Source organism: Chelon labrosus (genome assembly GCF_963514085.1).
Source record: "Chelon labrosus genome assembly, chromosome: 15".
NCBI classification, from domain to species: Eukaryota; Metazoa; Chordata; class Actinopteri; order Mugiliformes; family Mugilidae; genus Chelon; species Chelon labrosus.
This window is the reverse complement of record NC_140348.1, coordinates 6,518,095-6,538,238: the sequence shown is the minus strand read 5'-3', so window position 1 is coordinate 6,538,238 and position 20,144 is coordinate 6,518,095. Positions and strand designations below refer to the sequence as shown.

The following is a 20,144-nucleotide window of genomic DNA, read 5'->3' as shown; positions in this document are numbered from 1 at the left end:
CTTCACCCTGTGACTCAAATTTGAAAAAAAGAAAAAATTACTGAGAGGCTGTATTTGAAGTCCCTTTTAGATATTTGCAGGTGATATGAAAGACATTTCACACAAAAGAGGAAAATCCTAAAAAAAAAACAAGGAGAAAACAAGTGCTTCCTCCTGGTATTTGACCCCTCCTGACTCGAGAATGAGTCTTCATGACTTTTTTTTTTTGTTTCTGTTTTTTAACTACACTGGACTCTGATATCTTTGATGATAGTGTTTTCATCTGAGCTGCACTGGGGTGTGAACTAGATCACATTTCATACAGTGATAGAAGTGAGAGAAAGATTTTTGCCGGTGGATTCTTATTGAGGACTCATGTTTTTTGTGTATACATTTTTTTTAATGACATTTGAGATTGCGTGCCAGTATATGAGATCAAATCAATAAACGGATGGAACCACTCACTGAAAGCCTCTGACATTTTTGCCATAAGAATTATTTTTTCTCAGATGATATGAAATCTGCCTGTTATTTCAGTATTGTATTATTTTGCACGCTGCGTCTTTTAACCACTCTGGTCTATGCTGGCAACTTGCATGACTCAGAGCAGTACAGACTGCTGCTCAGCACTGAACCTTTTGCACTGACTGAATAATAACCTTCTTCATGTTTTTAAATTATGCAACTCATTTGATATTCATTTGTCTTGTGAAACTGTGGCGGAAGATGTTCTTTGTATGTTTTAATTGTGTCTGCTGTCAGTGTGAAACATTGTGTTCGAGACTGATCTTCTTACTAAATCAATCAATTCAGCCAGGATGGAAAATGAATACAGATGCCTTTTTAGTCAAATCTGACACTAGCCTGATTGGTTCAAGTTATTTCTTTGTTAGAACTGTTCAGAAGAGTTAATGTGACCATATACATATGTCACATAATACTGATAAGGCCAGAGGGCTGACGTTTCACCACTCATCTAAGTAGCTTCTTCACTTCTAATGACTAGTGGGGTACTTTGAGGAATCTGTTTTCATTCTGTTTTCTTTTCCCAATGAATGGTACTCTAGTGACCCATTAATGGCCAGAGACTCCAGTCTCGAGGTATGAACCAGTGTGAAACTTTGCCAGATACCTTTCCCCCAAATCCACAGATGTTCCTATTAGATCCCCAACTCACTCAGTCTTTTAGAACTGAAGAATCATCTTCCAGAAACAAAACAAGTCCAGTCGCCCTTATGTCAGTTTTGTTTTTTGGATATACGTTGAGCTGGTGACTGAGAACCTTCACAGACACTCTACAGATTTTGTGTTATATCAATTTAGCTTGTACACGAGACCACTACGTAACTGTTTACATTTGTTTTTGTTCCTCTTGTGTTGCTGCTGATTTTTTAATATGAACTATGAAGTTTACAGTGGGTTTGCAAGGTTGTAGAGGATCGATGGATGGTGATATATGCACACAAGGACAACATTAATAAATGATTGGAATCTTTTCTTGCCCTACTGATGAAGTCAGTTCAGTTTTTGATGGCCAGATGTCTGTGAAATGTTTGCAGCTATTCTCTGAGCAAAACACTAAGTATTTGTGAATCCCTGCTTCTTAGTTCCCACAAACTTACATGTGCATATACTTCCATCTATGTGTCCTCTGCCAACTGACACCAAACCAGTTCATGCAGCTCACACCAGGCCCTTGAGTTGATACAAATGTGAATTATTCTGAGAGTGCCTGCCTCAGCTAATGTGAAGGTGTGTTTGTGTGTTTTTGGCATGAATAAATAAATGTTGAGTTCCATTTTGTGTGTGTGTGTTGGACAGTACAGAGAAAGACTAATATAAGGTGTGAGGGTGCAGGACCAGAATAAATGTGGATGTGTTAAGTGTGTTGTTGTCAATCTGAGTCATTGACTGTTTGACAACATCAAAGGCACAAATAAACTACAGTTTGGATCCAAAATCCCCCATTTCACTTTGTCATTACAGATGCAAATATTGATTCTGGTGCAAAACAAAAAAAGTGTAAAAGCAGTTTCAAGAGTTATTATAGATTTTTATTAGTTTTACACATTCCACAAAAAACTGCATTGTGCAAAACATGATGCATGTTTCTTCAAAACATGTTGATGTCATTTTTGTTTTATCTTTTACTTATTTGGTCAAATTATAATAATTTCTCTTTCTCCTTCCCTCATAAAGCCCTTTGAAACATAAAGCAAAATACTTAATGTCAAAAAAATTATGTATTCATTTAGTTGCTACTGCAATGTCCTGATTAAAAAATAAATAAATAAAAATTACTTATGCTCAGCTGTCATTGAGTGAGCAGCAGATGAAACTCAATTTAGGGACTTTGGGTCGGTTAGGGTTCACAAAACAACAGAAACTGTATTACAATATAAGATTTGATATCAAAAACACCACAGAAATATATACTGTATACAAAAGACTATCCTGAAATTAGGACAATCATGAATTGCCTCTAAAATATACAGAAGTCTATCCAGATTTGTTAAAAAAAAAAAAGGCTTTTAATTTTCTCTGAAAGATATCTGTGGCAGACTGTCCCTCTCTGAGCTACAACTGCACCTAAGAGGACATTCTTTAGTCGCTCCACATGTTTGTTTTTTTTTGGTGAAAAGCTACAGTTTTAAGACTATTCTCTATAGACTGCCAAATACTGACTTAGAAAGTGCAGCATTACACTCATTAACAGGAGCACATGATGTGATCTTCTCATACAGGTCTGCAATTTAACTCCCAAGTTAAGTTTAAAGTGTGGTATTAAATATCAACAGGCACTTGAGCAAGACAATATATTCTTTCTCTATCCTCTACAGATGCTTATAATGAGAGTCTTTGTGCTTGCTGAGTAAAACCCTCAGTTGGTACAAAACATTCACAGTTCAGTGAACTCTGAGTAAAAAGTGAATGAATTCACGTTCCAGTATTTTGATGCTGTAAATTATGTGCATCTTTTCCTCGCTACACCACAAGGAGATCACACCTCGCATTCACTCGTCGGTGAGTGAGGCAGCAGATGCATTAAGACATGTGTAAGTGCTTTAAGAAAAGATAGACATTTAAAAGTCTAAACATACTCAAATGACATTTTCTCCATTAAGTCTGCAGCTGCACTGACTGCAGACTGAGTTACTTAGTAAACATATGCAGGGCGAGGAAAGCTGGACTCCACACACAAAAGAGTGACCAATAAAATAAGAAACACAAAGTGGCAAATCTGGACATCCAGTGTGTTAAAGTCAGAATAGATCCTGCAGGTTACTGTAAATTACTTTGAAAGATTTTTGTTCTTGACTCTGATAGCAGCATGGACACAAACTCAGAATTCAAGAACTACAGCCCGAACAGTCAATCATAGCACTGGGAGAAATAAAAGATAATAGATACAAGTTAAACTGAAAAATGCACAACAAACTAAACTAAAAAACTATTGTTGCACAATAGGCGGCATTCAGTGTTTGACTGAGAATAACTGAGACTCAGGAAATTACATTTACACTAACTTTGAATATCTATTTATCTATATATCTATAACTGCAAGTTATTCAAAACAGAATCAGTGTGTTATGGTGAATTAAACAAGGGGAGTTTAAAGAAACGTTATTCTAGCATTATGGAGGATGTAAAATAATCTTGATTATTAAATATCAGCTTCAGCTTTTTAAATGTGACAATTTGCTGTTTCATTATAATCTAAATATTTTTAAATTCTGGACCACTTGTCAAAGAAAATCCACAACTGATTTCCATCACTTTGAGCCTTAGGAGACGGATTTTAAGTAAAACACTGAATCAGTTCATCAAATAATGTGCAGATAAATCAATAATGAAAAAAATTATTAGTTGCAGCTGTATTACCTATAAATAATGATCTCATATCAATTCAGTTTCATTAAAACTGCTGTAATACAAAAACAAATCACAACATGTCCCAGGATGTGAAATATTCAGCCCTTTCTAAAACGACCATTAAGTCTCAGTGACTTTTAAGGCAATCCAAGGCATTTCTGAAAACTAAAACTTTAGAATTAATAGTGAGAGTTCTTTGGGAAACTGTGGTTTTAAAACCTGGTGCACCATGATCAGAGTAGCCTCTGGTGTGACCTTACAGAAATATCAAAGATGGGGTGGATAAAGGTCACGTTCCTACCAGCTGAGAGTTATTTCCCAACTCAGTTCTTCTGTCATGAAGTGTCATTTAGGTCCAAAGTCATCGTCTCTTTCGATCCTTCTTGATTTCTCCCTGACTGGTTCCGTTACTTTCCATGCCTTCCACCTTGAGGTGAGATTTGCCATAGTATTTGATAAGCGCTCCAGGGACGAGAGCCATGAGCGCGATGGCCAGGAGCTGAGCCAGCGTCCCCCAGGAGAAGATGTCATCCAGAGAGGAGATCTCTGAGAGGATGGACCCCGTGCGAACACAGATGAAGTTGTAGGGGATCAAACCTGGAGGAGAAAGTGGCAGCCGAGCGATCAATATCTGTGCCTGTTTTGTCTGTATGTTTTGTGTGTTTAGTGTGTGGTCTCACCTATGAGCACAGAGAAGAAGAAAATAGGCATAGGGATGTTGAGAACAGGACAGGTGATGTTAAGGAACCAGTTAGGAGTCATAGGGAAGAAACGAAGGAAAAGAAGGAAGAAGAATAAACTGCTACGATTCTCCTCCACCTGATGGAGCGGGGAAGAAGAGCGAGGTAGAGGAAGGAAAATAACAGGACAAAGGATGGTAAGAGAAAATTAAAAAAGGAAAGCAGGTTCCTGTATATTTAGAAAGTCAGAGTTTAATAGACAAGAGGGTTTGAGGCTTAAAGGTTTGCAGTTCAAATCTACTTCACACTATCTACCACAACAGTAATACTTTAGTTTAACCCTCTATAAACAAACATTATGTACCTTCCTCTGCAGCAGGGCCACCTTCTCAGGGAAGAACTGAACCACATGCTGCTTCCCAAATGCTGAAGATAGCAGGAAGCAGAATGTGGAGCCTAAAGTGGTGAGCAAGCAGGCCAACACCAGACCCTCCCAGGGCCCGAATATGGCACCAGCCAACATGTTCTGAAGGAGAGAGGTCAGTTATACAAAGGTCAGCATCTAAAGTGACTTGTTAAACGTGCTCTGTCAGAGCAGATTTGGTCAGATTTGATTTCGTTTTGTTTGCGTCTCACCAGAAAGGAGGAGCCAGGTATGGCGAAAGACTGTTTATACAGGTAGGCACTACAGAACAGCAGCAGGACGTAGCCATGATGTTCTCTTTTGTAATACTTGAGCGTCTCTGCGAGATCCCGCAGCTCGTCCAGGTCTGACGGAAACTTTAGCCTGGATGGACAAAAGCACAAGAGCTCAATAAACCCTTTACAAAACTTGAGCATCCGTGACGTATAATGTCTGATGTTTATCAGAGCCGGATTCATCTACTTCTCTTTCAGATATGAATTTCTACATCTCCCAGAATGCCTTTCACCATGACACGAAACGTAACAGAAGACGTGGAAGAATATATCTTATGGAGGACAACTGTATTGGTTCAGCAGCTGAAGTGTCAGAGGTCAATAGCTGTGTTTTCAACCACACCAACCAAGATCTAATTTAGGTGGTGGGGCAATAATTTTACCCCCCAAAAAGTCCCCACTCTGGGGGTAGTATTACTCAAAACTCCAAAACACTTAAATCCAGAAATATCTGCATGGCAGGATGCCACTATGTGCAAGCTGTTAAGGGGGGGGGTTTAAATTTATTTATTTATTTTTTAATAAACGGAGCATAAAATGAATGCAACAAAATAACTTTTACAACTGTTACAGAACAGAAAAGAGGAAAACGGATTGTTAATCTGCTCGTGTGTGTGTGTGTAGAGGCGAGTGGGACGGTAACAGGATACATAGGACAGAAATAGCGCCGCTGCCTGTAGACTTGAGCAGAGGGTAGGAAGAACCTTCTCAAAACTCACATGCACACACCACAAAATCCCCCCCCCAGGAAACTCAAGATGCCGGCTCCCTCTACCACCTGCTTTCACATCCAGCATTCCTCATTTCTACTGGTCATTGGACAAATATGCCGTTCGGTCATTGGTCGGCAGGTCGATGATGCATAAGATACATGAAACTGCATGGACAAATGTACAGTATTCGGTGAGGTAAAAGTGTCATCGTGGGCACTTCTAATTTTGCTTATGGGCAACCCCAGGAGAAAGATGATGTCTCTGCACATGCACAGACACACACACAAGGATTCATACACTGAGCAATGTCTCCTCCTGGAAACAGGGATCATGGCTGAAGTCACTTCGATTAAGAACTGATATAAAGCTGCACCGTATCAAGCTGAATGACGTCCGTTATATTTGTCAGCATTATAAAAATATAAAAACAACATTATTATTATTATTTTAATGAACTGATAAATTGTGACTATAATTTGCTGTCCCTGTGCTGTCCAGTAAAGTTTATTCTTAAGCATTTAAATAGGGAAAATATAACACACATCTGATTTCATTTAATTGTTCATTCCATACTGCGATGGACTGGCGACCTGTCCAGGGTGTACCCCTGCCTCTCGCCCGATGACAGCTGGGATAGGCTCCAGCAGAACCCCGCGACCCTTAACAGGAATAACCGGGTATAGAAAATGAATGAATGAATGAATGAATGTTCATTCCATAATGTTTGATTTAAGGACCCCCTCCTTTGGGTTTCAACATATAACTTTACTTTAAACTTTACTTGGCTAATTCTGGATAATAATTAATGGTCACATCACAAGACCACACATCCAGTACACACAGAAATACACACACATGACTGGACACACTGGATGCCACTGAGTGCACTCCGGTGTGTTTAAATGGCTTTTTAAGCAACAGTGTGTAATATCAATTTACTGCATGCAAACACGCGTGCATGTGTCCCGTTCTTGGCTTCAGGGTGTCTGTGTCGGCGTTATTCTATCATCCATAGACATCCGCACGCTGCAGCACGGCAACATACCGTTTTCGGGACTCACATAGACACACACACACCATTAGGTATAAACACTAAAACAGACACACACACACACACATTTTGAGGAGTAATGTGATTCCTACAAAATGTACTTGGAGATGTGAACTTAATTATCATTATTGTTAAAATGATTAAAGTATAGGTCTCTTGTTGAAATAAATAATATGAAACTGAAATGTTTAAAAACAATTAAGAGATGACAAAAATATCATATCCTAACAGACAAAACCTCCAAGTAGTGCTCAATTAACCTGAAACTGGAGACGTTCCCATATTTAATAAATTAGGAAAGGCTTCAGCATTCATTTCTTCCTTCACTGCCTCTTATCGTATCCCAGCATGCTCTGGGAAGTAGGAAGGTAAACATGGTTTACAGGTCATTAGTTCACCTGTTTCTAATCTGAGGGTTTGGGAAACCCCCAGTGGGTTTCAAGAAAGAAGTCACAAAGATGACTAGCTTAATAAAATGACACATACTTTAATGATTTCCCCCTATTTTTTAACTTCTCTGGGACTTGGAGGAATACTTCACATGAAACCAGAAAGGTTAAATAATTGGCTGAAATATACACACTTGTCAAGACTAAAGCAGAGATGTCAGGTCATAACAAGACACAGATGAATAGCTGGCAGTTACAAGACGCCAACTTATATGATAACCAGTTAATAATTTAACAGTTTCATTTTTCAAGTAAAAAAGGTAAGCATGCCAATGCTTCCTGCTTATAAAATGTATTTATTTGTTTGTTTGAGAGCAATCATTTCTAAAAACCAACAAAAATGAATGAGCCTCTGCACGTAGTTGTGACTGATTGGACTCAGTGGAAATAACTTTGGTAACATATAATATAATATAATATAATATAATAATTATGTCTCGCTACTTTACTATATTTACCTGAACTCCTGGACTCCCTCGTCCTCCCCCTCGGAGGCCGACTGGACCAGCGTCGGTCCCGGGGGAAGATGCGTCGACAGCAGGTAGAGGTAGAAGCTCGCCGCCGCCACAATGGCACCGAGACCCACTAAGGAGCGCATGTTGCTCCCCGCTGAAACTCCTTATTCACCGACTCGCTACTCGGGCTGAATTTAAACGTCGGTTGAAACCACTGCTGAGATAAAGTCGACGTGTTGTGTGTCAGTTGGACGACACCGAGAAAATGGGGGTGTCGCTTACCGAGAAGCAGACTACGAATGACGGTTGACATTCTGACTGGGGTTCGGCACACGGATCACATGGCAGCGACAAACAACTTTCTTCAGACGGATAGAAAAGATGATATTATTCACTGCTGGTGTATTTTATTTTCTGATTGCATTTTTTCTAAAGTATTCACTCTTTAGATAACTTTTTCAACAATTTGTGATTTGTCCCAAAAAGAGAGAAATAATAATCCTTATTTGTGCATTTACAACTTCAGACCACCAGGTGGCGGTATGCTACAGTACATAGGTGTCAGACTGATTCAAACTAATACTTCAATATTTATAGATTCTTATGATGCATCATTTTACTTATACAACGTTATTAATAAATAGTTAATATTATATTTTTGCTCCAATAGGTTTGGAACATTTCTGTTCAAAACATTGTGATGTGTGTGTGTGTGTATATATATCCGAGCATATCCAAAACTGCTGCTCTTCCAGCAGGATAATAATGTAATAATGTACTCTGCCACAAAGCAAAAATGGGTCAGGAATGGGTTTAAGAACAGAACAACGAGTTCAAGGTGTTGACTTGGTCCCCAAATTCCTCAGATCTAAATCTAACTGGGCATGTGCGGTTTATGTTGGAAAAACTGATCAGATCCATGGAGGCCCCAGCTCTCAATTTGCATGACTACTGCCAATGTCTTGGTGACAGGTACCACAGGTACCTTAACAGGTCAGGCAAAAGAGGGACCAACACAGTATTAGGCTGAAATAAATGTCATATGACACCTCTTAGGGTAAATGTGTCTGTTTTCTTATACATTTATACATACATTCTATACATTTATGCATTACAGTTTATTTTGTCAATTTGTGAAGTGACATGAATGCCCCAAAACAATAATATTAGGTAGCAACAAGGAAGAATAACAGAAACTGAGACCTTAAAGCATTAAACTATTTAATGTTTTAATACGTCTTATACTGAATATTGTAAAAGCTCCTTCTTTATCTTTATTCTGTTCTATTCTATATTTATTGTCTTTTTTATTCAGACACTAAACACAATAAATTACCTTTCTTTCAGTCTTTGTCCAACTACTTTTTGTTTAGTTTTTTCTGTTTGCGTGCTGTTGCGTTGCCATTCTCACAAACATCTTATTACCTTATCTTATCAGCCAGCAAGGATCACCTGTAGACAATCAGACTAATACAAGACCAAAGAGAAGTAATGCTGAACGCTGTCTCTTTTAAAAAGTGGGTTCTGTCTCCCTTTAGAGTCACACACTCTAAAATTTTGTTGTGGACTCCCTTTAGCTTTGATTAAAGCACTCATTCTCTGTGGCATTGTTTCCATAAGCTTCTGCAATGTCATAAGATTTATTTCCATCCAGTGCTGTATTAATTTTTCACCAAGATCTTGTATTGATGATGGGAGGGTCTGACCACTGCTCAAAGCCTTCTCCAGCACATCCCAAAGATCCTCAATGGGGTTAAGGTCTGGACTCTGTGGTGGCCAATCCATGTGTGAAAATGATGTCTCATGCTCCCTGAACCACTCTTTCACTATTTGAGCCACATGAACCCTGGTATTGTCATCTTGGAAGAAAAATTCCACTGATAGAATAACTTGGTCATTCAGTATATTCAGGTAGTCAGCTGACCTCATTCTTTGAGCACAGCAACCCCAGATCATAGCACTGCCCCCACAGGCTTGTACAGTAGGCACTAGGCATGATGGGTGCATCACTTCATCTGCCTCTCTTCTTACCCTGATGTCTCCATCACTCTGGAACAGGGTAAATCTGGACTCATCAGACCACATGACCTTCTTCCATTGCTCCAGAGTCTAATCTTTATGCTCCCTAGCAAATTGAAGCCTTTTTTTCCAGTTAGCCTCACTGATTAGTGGTTTTCTTAAGGCTACAGAGCTGTTCAGTCCCAATCCCTTGATACCCTTCACATTGTACATGTGGAAATGCTCTTACTTTCTCTATTAAACAAAGCCCTGAGTTCTACTGTTGTTTTTCTTCGTTTAAGTGATCGCTGATCACGATCAGTCAGATTTTTTTTCCGACCACATTTCTTCTTTGAAGGCGATGGTTCCCCACTATCCTTCCAGTTTTTAATAATGCGTTGGACAGTTCTTAACCCAATTTCAGTAGTTTCTGCTATTTCCTTAAATGTTTTCTCTGCTTGATGCATGCCAATAATTTTACCCTTCTCAAACAGACGACCACAGGATGTGTCTTTCAACATGGTTGTTTAAGAAATGAGAAGCTACTCATTGCTTCAGCTGGGGTTAAATAACTTGTTGCCAGCTGAAAGATAATCACCCATGCAGTAATTATCCAATAGGAGGCTCGTACCTATTTGCTTCGTTAAATCCAGGTGGTGACTTTTTTTTTTTTTTGGCCAGGCAGTGTATAAATCAAGACAAGGACACATGTTTGAATGCTGTTTTTATTTATTCAATGTGTTGTGGCTGAAGCAGTAGGAGCCACATTCAGAGAAAGGTTTTCAAAACTGTTCTCATGGGTGGCCTATATGTCCTGCAATAAAAAGATAACAAAAAGTTAAGTTACAATCACAACACCCTCAGAAAGCTTTCCTCTGTGTATTATCACAACCCAATAGGATGTAAAGGTCAGACACAGACAAGGCTTTGCATGATTTTTTGAAAGTATAGTTTTGAAACTGCAGTAACTAGATTAGTTGGTGAAAAATGGGTTGTGCAGTTGCAATATAAATTCACACATGAAGAAACACAAAGTTTTACCTCTCCTGCCATGTGGTTTAGGGGTTTTAACTTCTGGCATAGCTGGAGTTGCCACATCCAAGTCACCCCCCAACAGACCTGGCAGTGCAACATCCTCCGGGATAACTATAAGATTGGAGCACAGATGTTGGCGCTGCTCAAGTTTTACTTGACTTTCACACTGGTACACAAACAAAATGTACCTGCAGCGTCTCCGTCGTCAACAGCGGAAATCACGTTAAATGCAACCACCAGAAGGAGGAGCGGGAACAAAATCTGAGCTTTCATTTTCTACAAAAAGTAAACACAGAGGCTCAGTGGAATTGTCTGCCTTTCATTTCATGATAAAGAGTGTTAACAGTAAAAGCAGGAGAAAAAGAAAGAAACACTCACCGCAGTTGTTAATCTCACAAGTGATCTGTCAACGAGTCACTCGCAGTGAAGTTGCTGTTTGTGTTGTCCCTGTGTTGTCACAGACTTTTATACCGGACTGACAGGACGTCAGCTGGGCGTGTGCATGTCGAAAGAATCTAACCAGGTTAGTACATTCCAAAAATAAATCTCTCACTGAAATTCAAAAGCACAGAGTGTGCTTATCTCTTACAGATGTACGTGGGTCCATGAAATTAAATGTGTTGTGAGAAACAGAGAGGCCAGATAGTATTAATATGATACAACAGCACACTAGGTTTGAACTGAAACAATAAGCATAAGATAAAAGTGTCACATTTAAGCTATAATTTGAGGAGGTTTACACCCACACCAGGAGAATAATGTTGGCGTTACAGCCATTTACACTTTGGTCCATACAGTGGCAATCCTAGGTTCTGGGGGGTCCCCAGGCAAAGCATTGTCAATGCATTGTAGGGGACGCAAACAAGCAGATTTGGCTGTTGTGACAGTGTACTCTTGCAGCCATATATGGCTGGATACTGACACATTTTTAGCTGTTTATCAAAACACATTAAAGTTAAAGTTATATTGTGAATAAGGGCTCAAGCTGCTTAAACTCAGCTTTAATGTGGTTTACATTGAAAAAATGTGCAGGAATTAAAATCATTTCAGACACAGTCCCTGATTTTAATTTTTAAAACTTTTCAAAGAATCCTTCACCACCTGAAGTCTTGAGTTGCATATACTACGTCACTTAAAAAGTCAGTGTAAAAAGTCATATCCTTATTATAAAAATTTTCCATAACGGATTATCACAGAACATATTACTATATATCCAACTCCATAAACCTTTTTTTATGTCCTCATTTGTGTGCAAACTTCAAAAGAAAGTCTAACAAAGGTGACAGAGAAATGGAAAATCAGTGGAGACACCTCAGTCCTCAGGTTTTAGGCACTGTTTTTGATTTGTCTAAACTCTATCTAAACAATTCTCAAACTTCTCCCTGAATGCTGTGCAACTGGTGCTGAGAGATCCTAAACATTACAGACAGGTCTGAAAGCTTCTGTCCAGATACAGAATATCCAGTTTTTAAAATACTTTACTCACATGTAGTTTCTGTCAAAATTCAACTTTCATCACACTGTCGCCCAAAAATGTTTTTATTTTCTGACAGACAGAAATCAGAAACAGTGGTTTTGTTTTGTTTCACACAGTCAATTACCAAATTACGCAATTGCTCTGATTTATAAAAGTACAGTTCATCACTTCAGTAGTCATTGTCTTTACTAAAGTACAGCAACTTGTCTTCTCTTATGAGACAATGAAGAAGATTTTTAGATTTTTGAATGTTGTGAATGTAGTCAGTGATTTTTGTTGTTTGTGTTTAATGTTGTTTCCTCTGCTCTTTAGTTTGTTAACACTGTTCAACAAGACTAAATATATATGCACAATATATACGTACATGTATATGATATAGACATTTAGGCTAAAGTAATGTTACAAAGTCAATTTATCTGCTGCACATTATGTGATATCCATTACTGTGTCGTACTGTCATAATGTTTTTGTTTTGTTTTTTAGTTTTATATAACACTCTTCTTAACCTCGACCAAATAATGGCGCTTTTGTGGAGCACAGACATCGTGAGAGCTGACAACATACGCTTTGTGAAATATTCTTGTTCAGTCCCCAAGCAAACCAAGCAGGTTTGTCTAATTTGCATTCACAGTCTCAGAATACATGCATTTCTAAGTGACAAGTTGATTCAGTAACCTGTAATTTGTAAACCAGTACACACGGTATGTGAATAGTACAGGCAGTGGTGAGATAACAGGACACATGGTTAGAGATTGCCGCTACAGCTTCCCAGCCATAGCGTACTGTCTGTGTATATGTGAAGGGAGGTCATGCAGAGTTTCAGAAGTAATCAACAATGAACTCTAATAGGTGGTTCCACCTTGAAAACACCCTCAAGAATTTGTGTGGTTTAGGTATAATTTTAAATATTTGAATATTTTTAATGTGTGATTTCAAGAGATTAAAACAACAACAATAAAAAAAACAACAGTTTGAATAGTAAAGTATAATCATATTGCTTGGACTTTTATGCTGCAGATAAGTATGTCATGACATCATGGTATATACAATGGTATGTAATGGTATATGTAACTTTAAATAACACCATGATGTACAGAACACAGACAAAGGAAAGTGGCTTTGTGATGCACAGACCTATTGAGAAGAAGCCTTTAAGCAACAAGAACAAGTTTGTCTAATTATTACCTAGCACGCAAGGGACCATATTGTCGCGTCTTCCTTTATCTGGTCCCTGCTATGAACGTATGAGTTATGCACGTTACAGCAGCAGGTTGATATTCACATTAAAAAAAAATTAATTGTCACCTTTGCCAGCTTGTGTAGACTGGACACAGGAGTTCAAGTGCTTCTCGCAAGCATCAAACAAGACAACGTCCTGTCTAATGGAGGCAGTCATTTTTAGACTGAAAAAAACAGAAAGCAGTCCGGTGATCTGATTCGGCCAGTCAGTGCAGCTCATCTTGATTTCACTTCCTGTTAGCCAGAGCTCCACTTTTTTACAAACCTTTTTAGTAGCTTGGATGTATCGCAATGGTTATTTTATTCAAGTCCATAAATGTGTACATGTGGAGACGTGGAAACAAAAGTGACTGAGAACCTAAAAGCTCTCATGAAGATGTAGACACACTGCTTCTGACCAAAATATAGCCTGCATGGCCACGTCTTGTTTAGACCTGTCATTGTGGAATCAGAATGGAAATCAGGGCTCTACCAGGCTCACAAAAGAAGAAAAGAAGACCAAGGACATATTATCACCAGCACTCAGGAATTGCTCTCCCTCCTGAGGCCTTCTAAGATGCACCCATAGACTTGTACAAACTGTGACAGCTTCCAGGCCTCAAGACCTACTTCCTCATTTGCTAGTGTTGGGATAGTGGTTCTTCAGGAGTGATGGATGACACCTGGATTGATGTGATTGCTAACCTGTATCTGTAGATGTCTGAGCACTCTGACTCTATTTTGGTTCAGCTGAACTTTGGTTTAGCTTGTGTTCCTCTATTGTAGCATTCACTCCACCGCGTTGTGACAAAATGGGGCCTCGTCTGTTTGGACTCTGATAGGGTTTGTTTTTGTCACATCTTTTAGTGGAGTCTTGCACATGTTTAGTAATTTATTGCTTGAATCGTTCAGATTTTTTGGAAGGAGCTCACTCTTGTTTTGAGGTTAATTCATTCATTCATTTATCTTCTGTAACAGCTTGTCCTGTGTAGGGTCGCTGGGGGGTCATCGGGCATCCCAGCTGTCATCGGGCGAGAGGCGGGGTAGACCCTGGACAGGTCGCCAGTCTATCGCAGGGCTTATTTGAGGTAAATATGCTAAACTAAAGTTTGAGTGAATGCTAGAACAGAAGAACACAAGATAAGCCAGAGTACAGCCAAACCAATGATAATGAACTGCTCCCCAAACATCAACAAATAAGGAAGGAGGTCTTGAGGCCTGGAAGTTTTGACCAGGTGAACCTGCCCTGTTGCCAGCAAACACAGACAGAAGGGCCCTCGACAGCAGCAAGATCATTGATGCCGTCACAGTTGACCACAACAACAGACACATTGTTTTGTTGTGAAGACGTCTAATGGTAAGTTCATGTTATTTTTCCATCTGTTTGTATTTGCTGGTTGTCTGTAGAGTTGGCAGATATAACTAAGCAGTGCTCGTTCAACAGATGGTTATGTTCAGATGTAACTAGTTGGTTGTGATCTTGAAATCTGGGGCTTAAATGTGCACAAGCTTGAATCTGTTTCTTATGTTGTTATTGTGCAAGCTGAGTCTTTGGCTATATTCAGAGATGTTCTTACATAAGCGGTCCTCTGAACCTTACACCTATATCCACTGTATCTTGTGTTTTACACAAAATAACAGTAACAATGGGTGGGTTTTACACACGGAGCATATTATTTTCCCATTTCAGAAACATGATTACGCTAGCTGGATTACTGGATTAAGTATCTTCTGTTAATTAGGGCTCATTATGCCTCTTAACAGCGAAAAACATTCAAAAGTTTAGCTTCCATCTTCAGCTCTGGTCAAAACAATCATTGTTGGTTGGTGTTAAATGTTTCATATGCTGTGAAATACAGAGAGGTTTGCCTGTTTAGCTTAATCACCATTGTGTGAACTAATTTAGCAAGATCTTGAACAAGAGCGCCTCATCAGGACAGGCAAACCTGGTAATTTTTTGTCGCCCTGTGGGAAAAAATGACCTCCTTTGGCTTATTTTGGAATGACAACAACAAAACCTGATACATACAACATATAAAAGCCCCATAGGTGCCCACTACCAACCCTGTGACCGATTTTGCTAGTTAAAGGAACACTTGTTAAAGGAATTATCGCAATGAAGTTACATCTCTTGGAGACACGTACGTCTTTGCCTGGGGTCCCACAGAACCTAGGGTCAGCACTGGGCTCACTCTATAGCTGTAAATCATTACTGCTGAAGACTCTTTTTTTTTCTTTTCTTCCTTTTTCAGTTTGCCTGTCTCGCATGCCAAAAGTATATGTGGCTATGTGATGCCCAGAGCTATTGAGAAGAATCCCTCAGACAAAAAGAACAAGTTTGTCTCATTTGCATATGTTTCCTAGCACGCAAACCAAGAACCAAAACATAATTGTAATTTTTGTCTTTGTCAGCTTGTGTAAACTGGGTGCAGGTATGCAAATGTCTGTGTGTGTGTTCCTCCTGTTGAATGGAGCCACTCAGATTCATATAAGAGTTCAGATTTATTCACTCTTCTCTACAGAAGAAAATATTTAACAAAATCTCTAATACAGAAACATAATAAAACATTATTTCAGTTTGTTATTTGTTAGGAAAGAAAGAGGAAGAGAAATGGGAAGTGATACAGATACGTACATTTACTTAATACAAATTAGTGTTATCCTAGCTGGGGGGAAAAGCAATGGTACGCAAACAAGTGCTAGTCTGACGCATCTGAAAAATACTTCTGTCTATTTTGACTAGGGAAGGAGTCACGCTCACTCTTAAATGAACAAATACTATAATACTGACAACTCTGATGATCTTCACATTTTACTTTTGCTCTATTCTAATAAAGCTTTGACACGTCTATTAATCTCATGTTATACAAACACAGCAACGTGCAGCCAGGTGATCATTCCATCTGACTAAGTGTCAAGGCTCAAACTACTTCTTTAATGTAGATTATTTTTGAGATTAAAAAAAGATGTTGTCTAATTGTAGATCTGCAGCACCCTCTGGTGGATGATGGTAGAAATGGTTTGTTTTCAGAGTAAAGCTTTGACATGTTCAACATATCCAGATGTTTCTTTGTGTAGATGAATGAAACATAATGATTATTGGATAAAAAGAAAGTAATGTAGGATGGTTGGAAATATTGAAAAAAGTTGATTGATGTGAAGATTATTTAGTAATAAACGTTTGAATGATTATTAAAACGTTCATTATTTGCGTAATTCTCAGCCGTTTTAAATACTGTTTCTATTACATCCCAGGTTATCATCTCTATCATTACTTACATTTTTTTCCAACTATTTTTACATTGTGTTTTTCTCTGAACTAAAAAACAACTGTATCTGGAATTAAGAAGGGAAAACTCAAATACATTCATGCCAGTGGGAAAGAAAATATTTTGTTTCCATTTATATCGTTTATTCCATCTGGTAGTGCTGCTAATAGTGCAGCGGGTACAACAAAAATTGGGTTGTACAAAAAAAAATAAATAAATAAAAAAATTTAATTTTCAAGATTTTGACCAAATCTGAAAACAATCACCAGATGTTGGTTTGACCTATTCATCTGCCCTATTTTGGAATAACTCTCCTCTATTTCGATCAGTTGAAAACAAATTCATAAATGCTTCATTTTTTTTCTTTGCGTTATGAGCAACAGTAGCAGATAAACTGCAGTTTGTGTGTTTTTATCTTAATGCAATGTGCTATCATGGGTTTGGGTTTTACTTTTAGTTATTTCCTGTTTTATTTTGAAATTGACTTTCATCATGTGACCTGGGTTGTCTTTACTTCCTGCCTGTTTTTGCATGGGATTATTTTATCCCCTGTGTGCAATTGATTTGTTTGTGCAATTCTATTTCAGTGTCTTCACTTTTCACTTGTCACTTTGTGTTCTTTACTTTAGGTCTTTGTGCCGACCTTTCTAATTATTGCAGTTTTCTACTAATTTAGTTTTTCTAAATTTAGTGTCTGCTTTGTAGTTGTTAAAAGAGAATAAAGAAGCAAACATGGACAGCAGAGGAACATTTAAAATGGCACAGGACAGATGGTTCATTCATTACAATATGTGACAATAAACAATAGTTGCTTAACTCTTGCAGTGATCAAAACACAAAAAGCTGATTTGCAAATTAAGGATGTGAATTTTGTGGTTGAGTCATCTGCAACTACTAAATTGAACGGAAAAAGAACATTAGATGATCAATTGAACAATGGTTTGAAAAAGTTGAGTCATCAGAACTTATTTGGTAAGTGAGGCGCTCTTCCATACCACATCAGTAAACCAATTCTTCATGGACAGACATTTAACAGCGCAAAACACTGGATTAGTTGCATTATATTATGGCTACAGTGTTTAAGCTAACAGTCTGGGGGCTATCAGGCACATATTTAAACACAAAACAGTGTCACGCAATGAACGAATTATGAAACAAAAGCTAATTTAAAAAAGAAACGCACACAAAATCTGGACAAATTATTCTAAAATTACAAACAACAGTGGCATTGTTATTAAAGCTCAGCCTCAAATGACTTCCCGCTTCAATAACTGGTGATAAATGGTTGTCTACAGGTCTTAGTGTCTCCAGCATGAGCCAGGCTTTTCCTCCACACACTCAACGTCTTTGCTTCTGTCTTTGTGAGAATGTGGTAAATAAATACAAAGAGTTTTGAGGTGATGCAACGGGCAGTCTGGTCGCCATAATGCAAGTATTCGGACATTTTAGCACGACATTAAACTAAACTGTGGCTACTAATTAGCGTCCTACTAATTTGCTGGCGTGATTCAGAAATTTCACTCCAAATACTCGTTTTTTGGAGTGAGTGGAGTTTTTTTTTTTAGAAGGAAACCACTCAGTTTTCAGCAAAAGGCAGTCTAGGTAAGAGCACCGATGCCCTCTGGGACCCACATGCAGTTTGCTGACATGGAGGAAGTAAAAACAAAGACTAGCTGGCAGGGAGAGTGGAATGAAGCTAATCTGGAATATCAGTATTACAACAATAAGACTTGGCTCAGTTGCACCGGTTTAGATGTAGCGACGTCATCAAGCAGATGACAGAGCCATTTGAATAGGCTTTTATATAACCTTTGAAAATAGCATTTTGGAACTAAAATATATGTACCAACCTTTAAAGCGATTTCAATATCCGAGGAACCACAGGATGATATAAAAAACCTCAAAATATGAGTGCAACTGTAACATGACCTATCAATCAGAATTGCCTTAAATTAACTAACACTCCTGTAAATTCTCAGCTATCACTTCACAACTCATTGTATTTGGTGAAATGATATATCTGTTAACAATACAGCTGCCCATAAGCTTGTGATACACTATACATGAAAATAAATGGAAATCTGTGTGTTTTTGTATTATGATTAACACAAAAACACACTGAACGCTTTAAGACAAAGGGGAAACTACATGTGACGGCTCAAGCCAATCCAATCGTTTCATGAGGGCAAAACAGAAAAAGACAGAAGCATCCATTTGTGAGTGAAGAGTGTGGCAAAGTCTACAGTTTTGTGTGTTACTTCTCTGTTGCATCAAGCCAGCCTCGGCGGGAGGAGGTTCTCCGAGCTACATTTTGCCGCGGGGATCCAGTTACAGCTATTGCTATTAAAACCAGAGCCCTTGATAGGAAGAGTTATGACAATCTGTACAACACTGGACAAGTCGAATCTCCCTCTGGCGATGACGGATGCATGCTGCGAATATTTAACAATGCCTTCCATGACTCAAAGGTACTGCAAACACACCTGGAAAGAATGATGGAGGATTCCTGTCTAGTTTCCCAATTAGTTTCATCACAAAGTCCTTCTTCTAATCACTACAATACTACCACCACACTGGAAGCTACTGAACAGCACACTGCTCTAAATGTTCACACACTATAGAGACTGTAAATCAGCAGTGTTGTGTTGGCAGTTGAAGATGTTCTATACAACACCAGCTCTAAATATAGTTTCTTCCAAAACGTTGCTAAATAGACTTCTAGGTGAGGATCATACCGAAAGAAACTAGATGGTGGTGCTCTGTGTGCTTGTGTAAACCTTAAACTACACCACATCACTATTGTTCACACTCAGCCTTTCTTCTACAAACTAATCTTGCCTTCATCTATAGCGTGATGGATAAATGTTTTTAGCAGTACTTCAGCCTAAACTCAGCACGCGACACACAGCAGATCAGTCCTAATTTACCAAAGAGACATTAACAGTCAAAAACTGAACTTGACAACAGAAAAGACAGAGGAGAGTCTTTGTCCAAGGGAGATGAAAGAAGTTCCAGAGACGAAGGCGTACATTGCAGTCAGTAAGTTTTTGTTTTGTCCAGAAAAAAGCTCTTAAATGGCTTAAAACTGGAGTCTTGGCTGCATTGCAGTCCTCCGTAAAGCTTATTAGGTGTTTGCAACTGTGTGAAAGATGTGTGCATCTCATTAGTGTCCACTGTTTATTGTCACAGCTGCTCCTAACAGCTGATTTCCCCACATCCCAAGTGTTTGTTTAATTCAACTGGGGGAC

The 20,144-nt window shown here is 38.6% G+C and overlaps 1 protein-coding gene and 1 long non-coding RNA gene across 2 annotated transcripts; both read right to left on the bottom strand.

Moving 5' to 3' along the window:
* Positions 1–4,188: 4,188 nt before the first annotated feature.
* Positions 4,189–8,458, bottom strand: tmem41ab (transmembrane protein 41ab). The gene is made up of 5 exons (XM_084562251.1): positions 7,903–8,458; positions 5,169–5,319; positions 4,897–5,058; positions 4,533–4,671; positions 4,189–4,449 (listed from the first exon to the last, which is right to left on the bottom strand). The coding sequence occupies exons 1-5, from the start codon at positions 8,040–8,042 to the stop codon at positions 4,214–4,216; spliced, it is 828 nt and encodes a 275-aa protein (XP_084418377.1). The 5' UTR covers positions 8,043–8,458; the 3' UTR covers positions 4,189–4,213.
* A 2,146-nt stretch (positions 8,459–10,604) lies between these two features.
* On the bottom strand, positions 10,605–12,140 carry LOC311500174. Its single transcript, XR_014699479.1, has 4 exons — positions 11,311–12,140; positions 11,121–11,208; positions 10,939–11,043; positions 10,605–10,711 (listed from the first exon to the last, which is right to left on the bottom strand). It is a non-coding gene; the product is annotated as an uncharacterized lncRNA (long non-coding RNA).
* Between the last annotated feature and the right edge of the window lie 8,004 nt (positions 12,141–20,144).

Bases quoted from the DNA above. Each gene is read 5' to 3' on its own strand.
- tmem41ab (XM_084562251.1), bottom strand. From the start codon at position 8,042: ATGCGCTCCTTAGTGGGTCTCGGTGCCATTGTGGCGGCGGCGAGCTTC. The intron at 5,320-7,902 runs GTAAATATAGTA...TTGTCCATCCAG, and splicing joins GAGGGAGTCCAGGAGTTCAG to GCTAAAGTTTCCGTCAGACC. The intron at 4,450-4,532 runs GTGAGACCACAC...TTTCTCCTCCAG, and splicing joins CTTCTTCTCTGTGCTCATAG to GTTTGATCCCCTACAACTTC.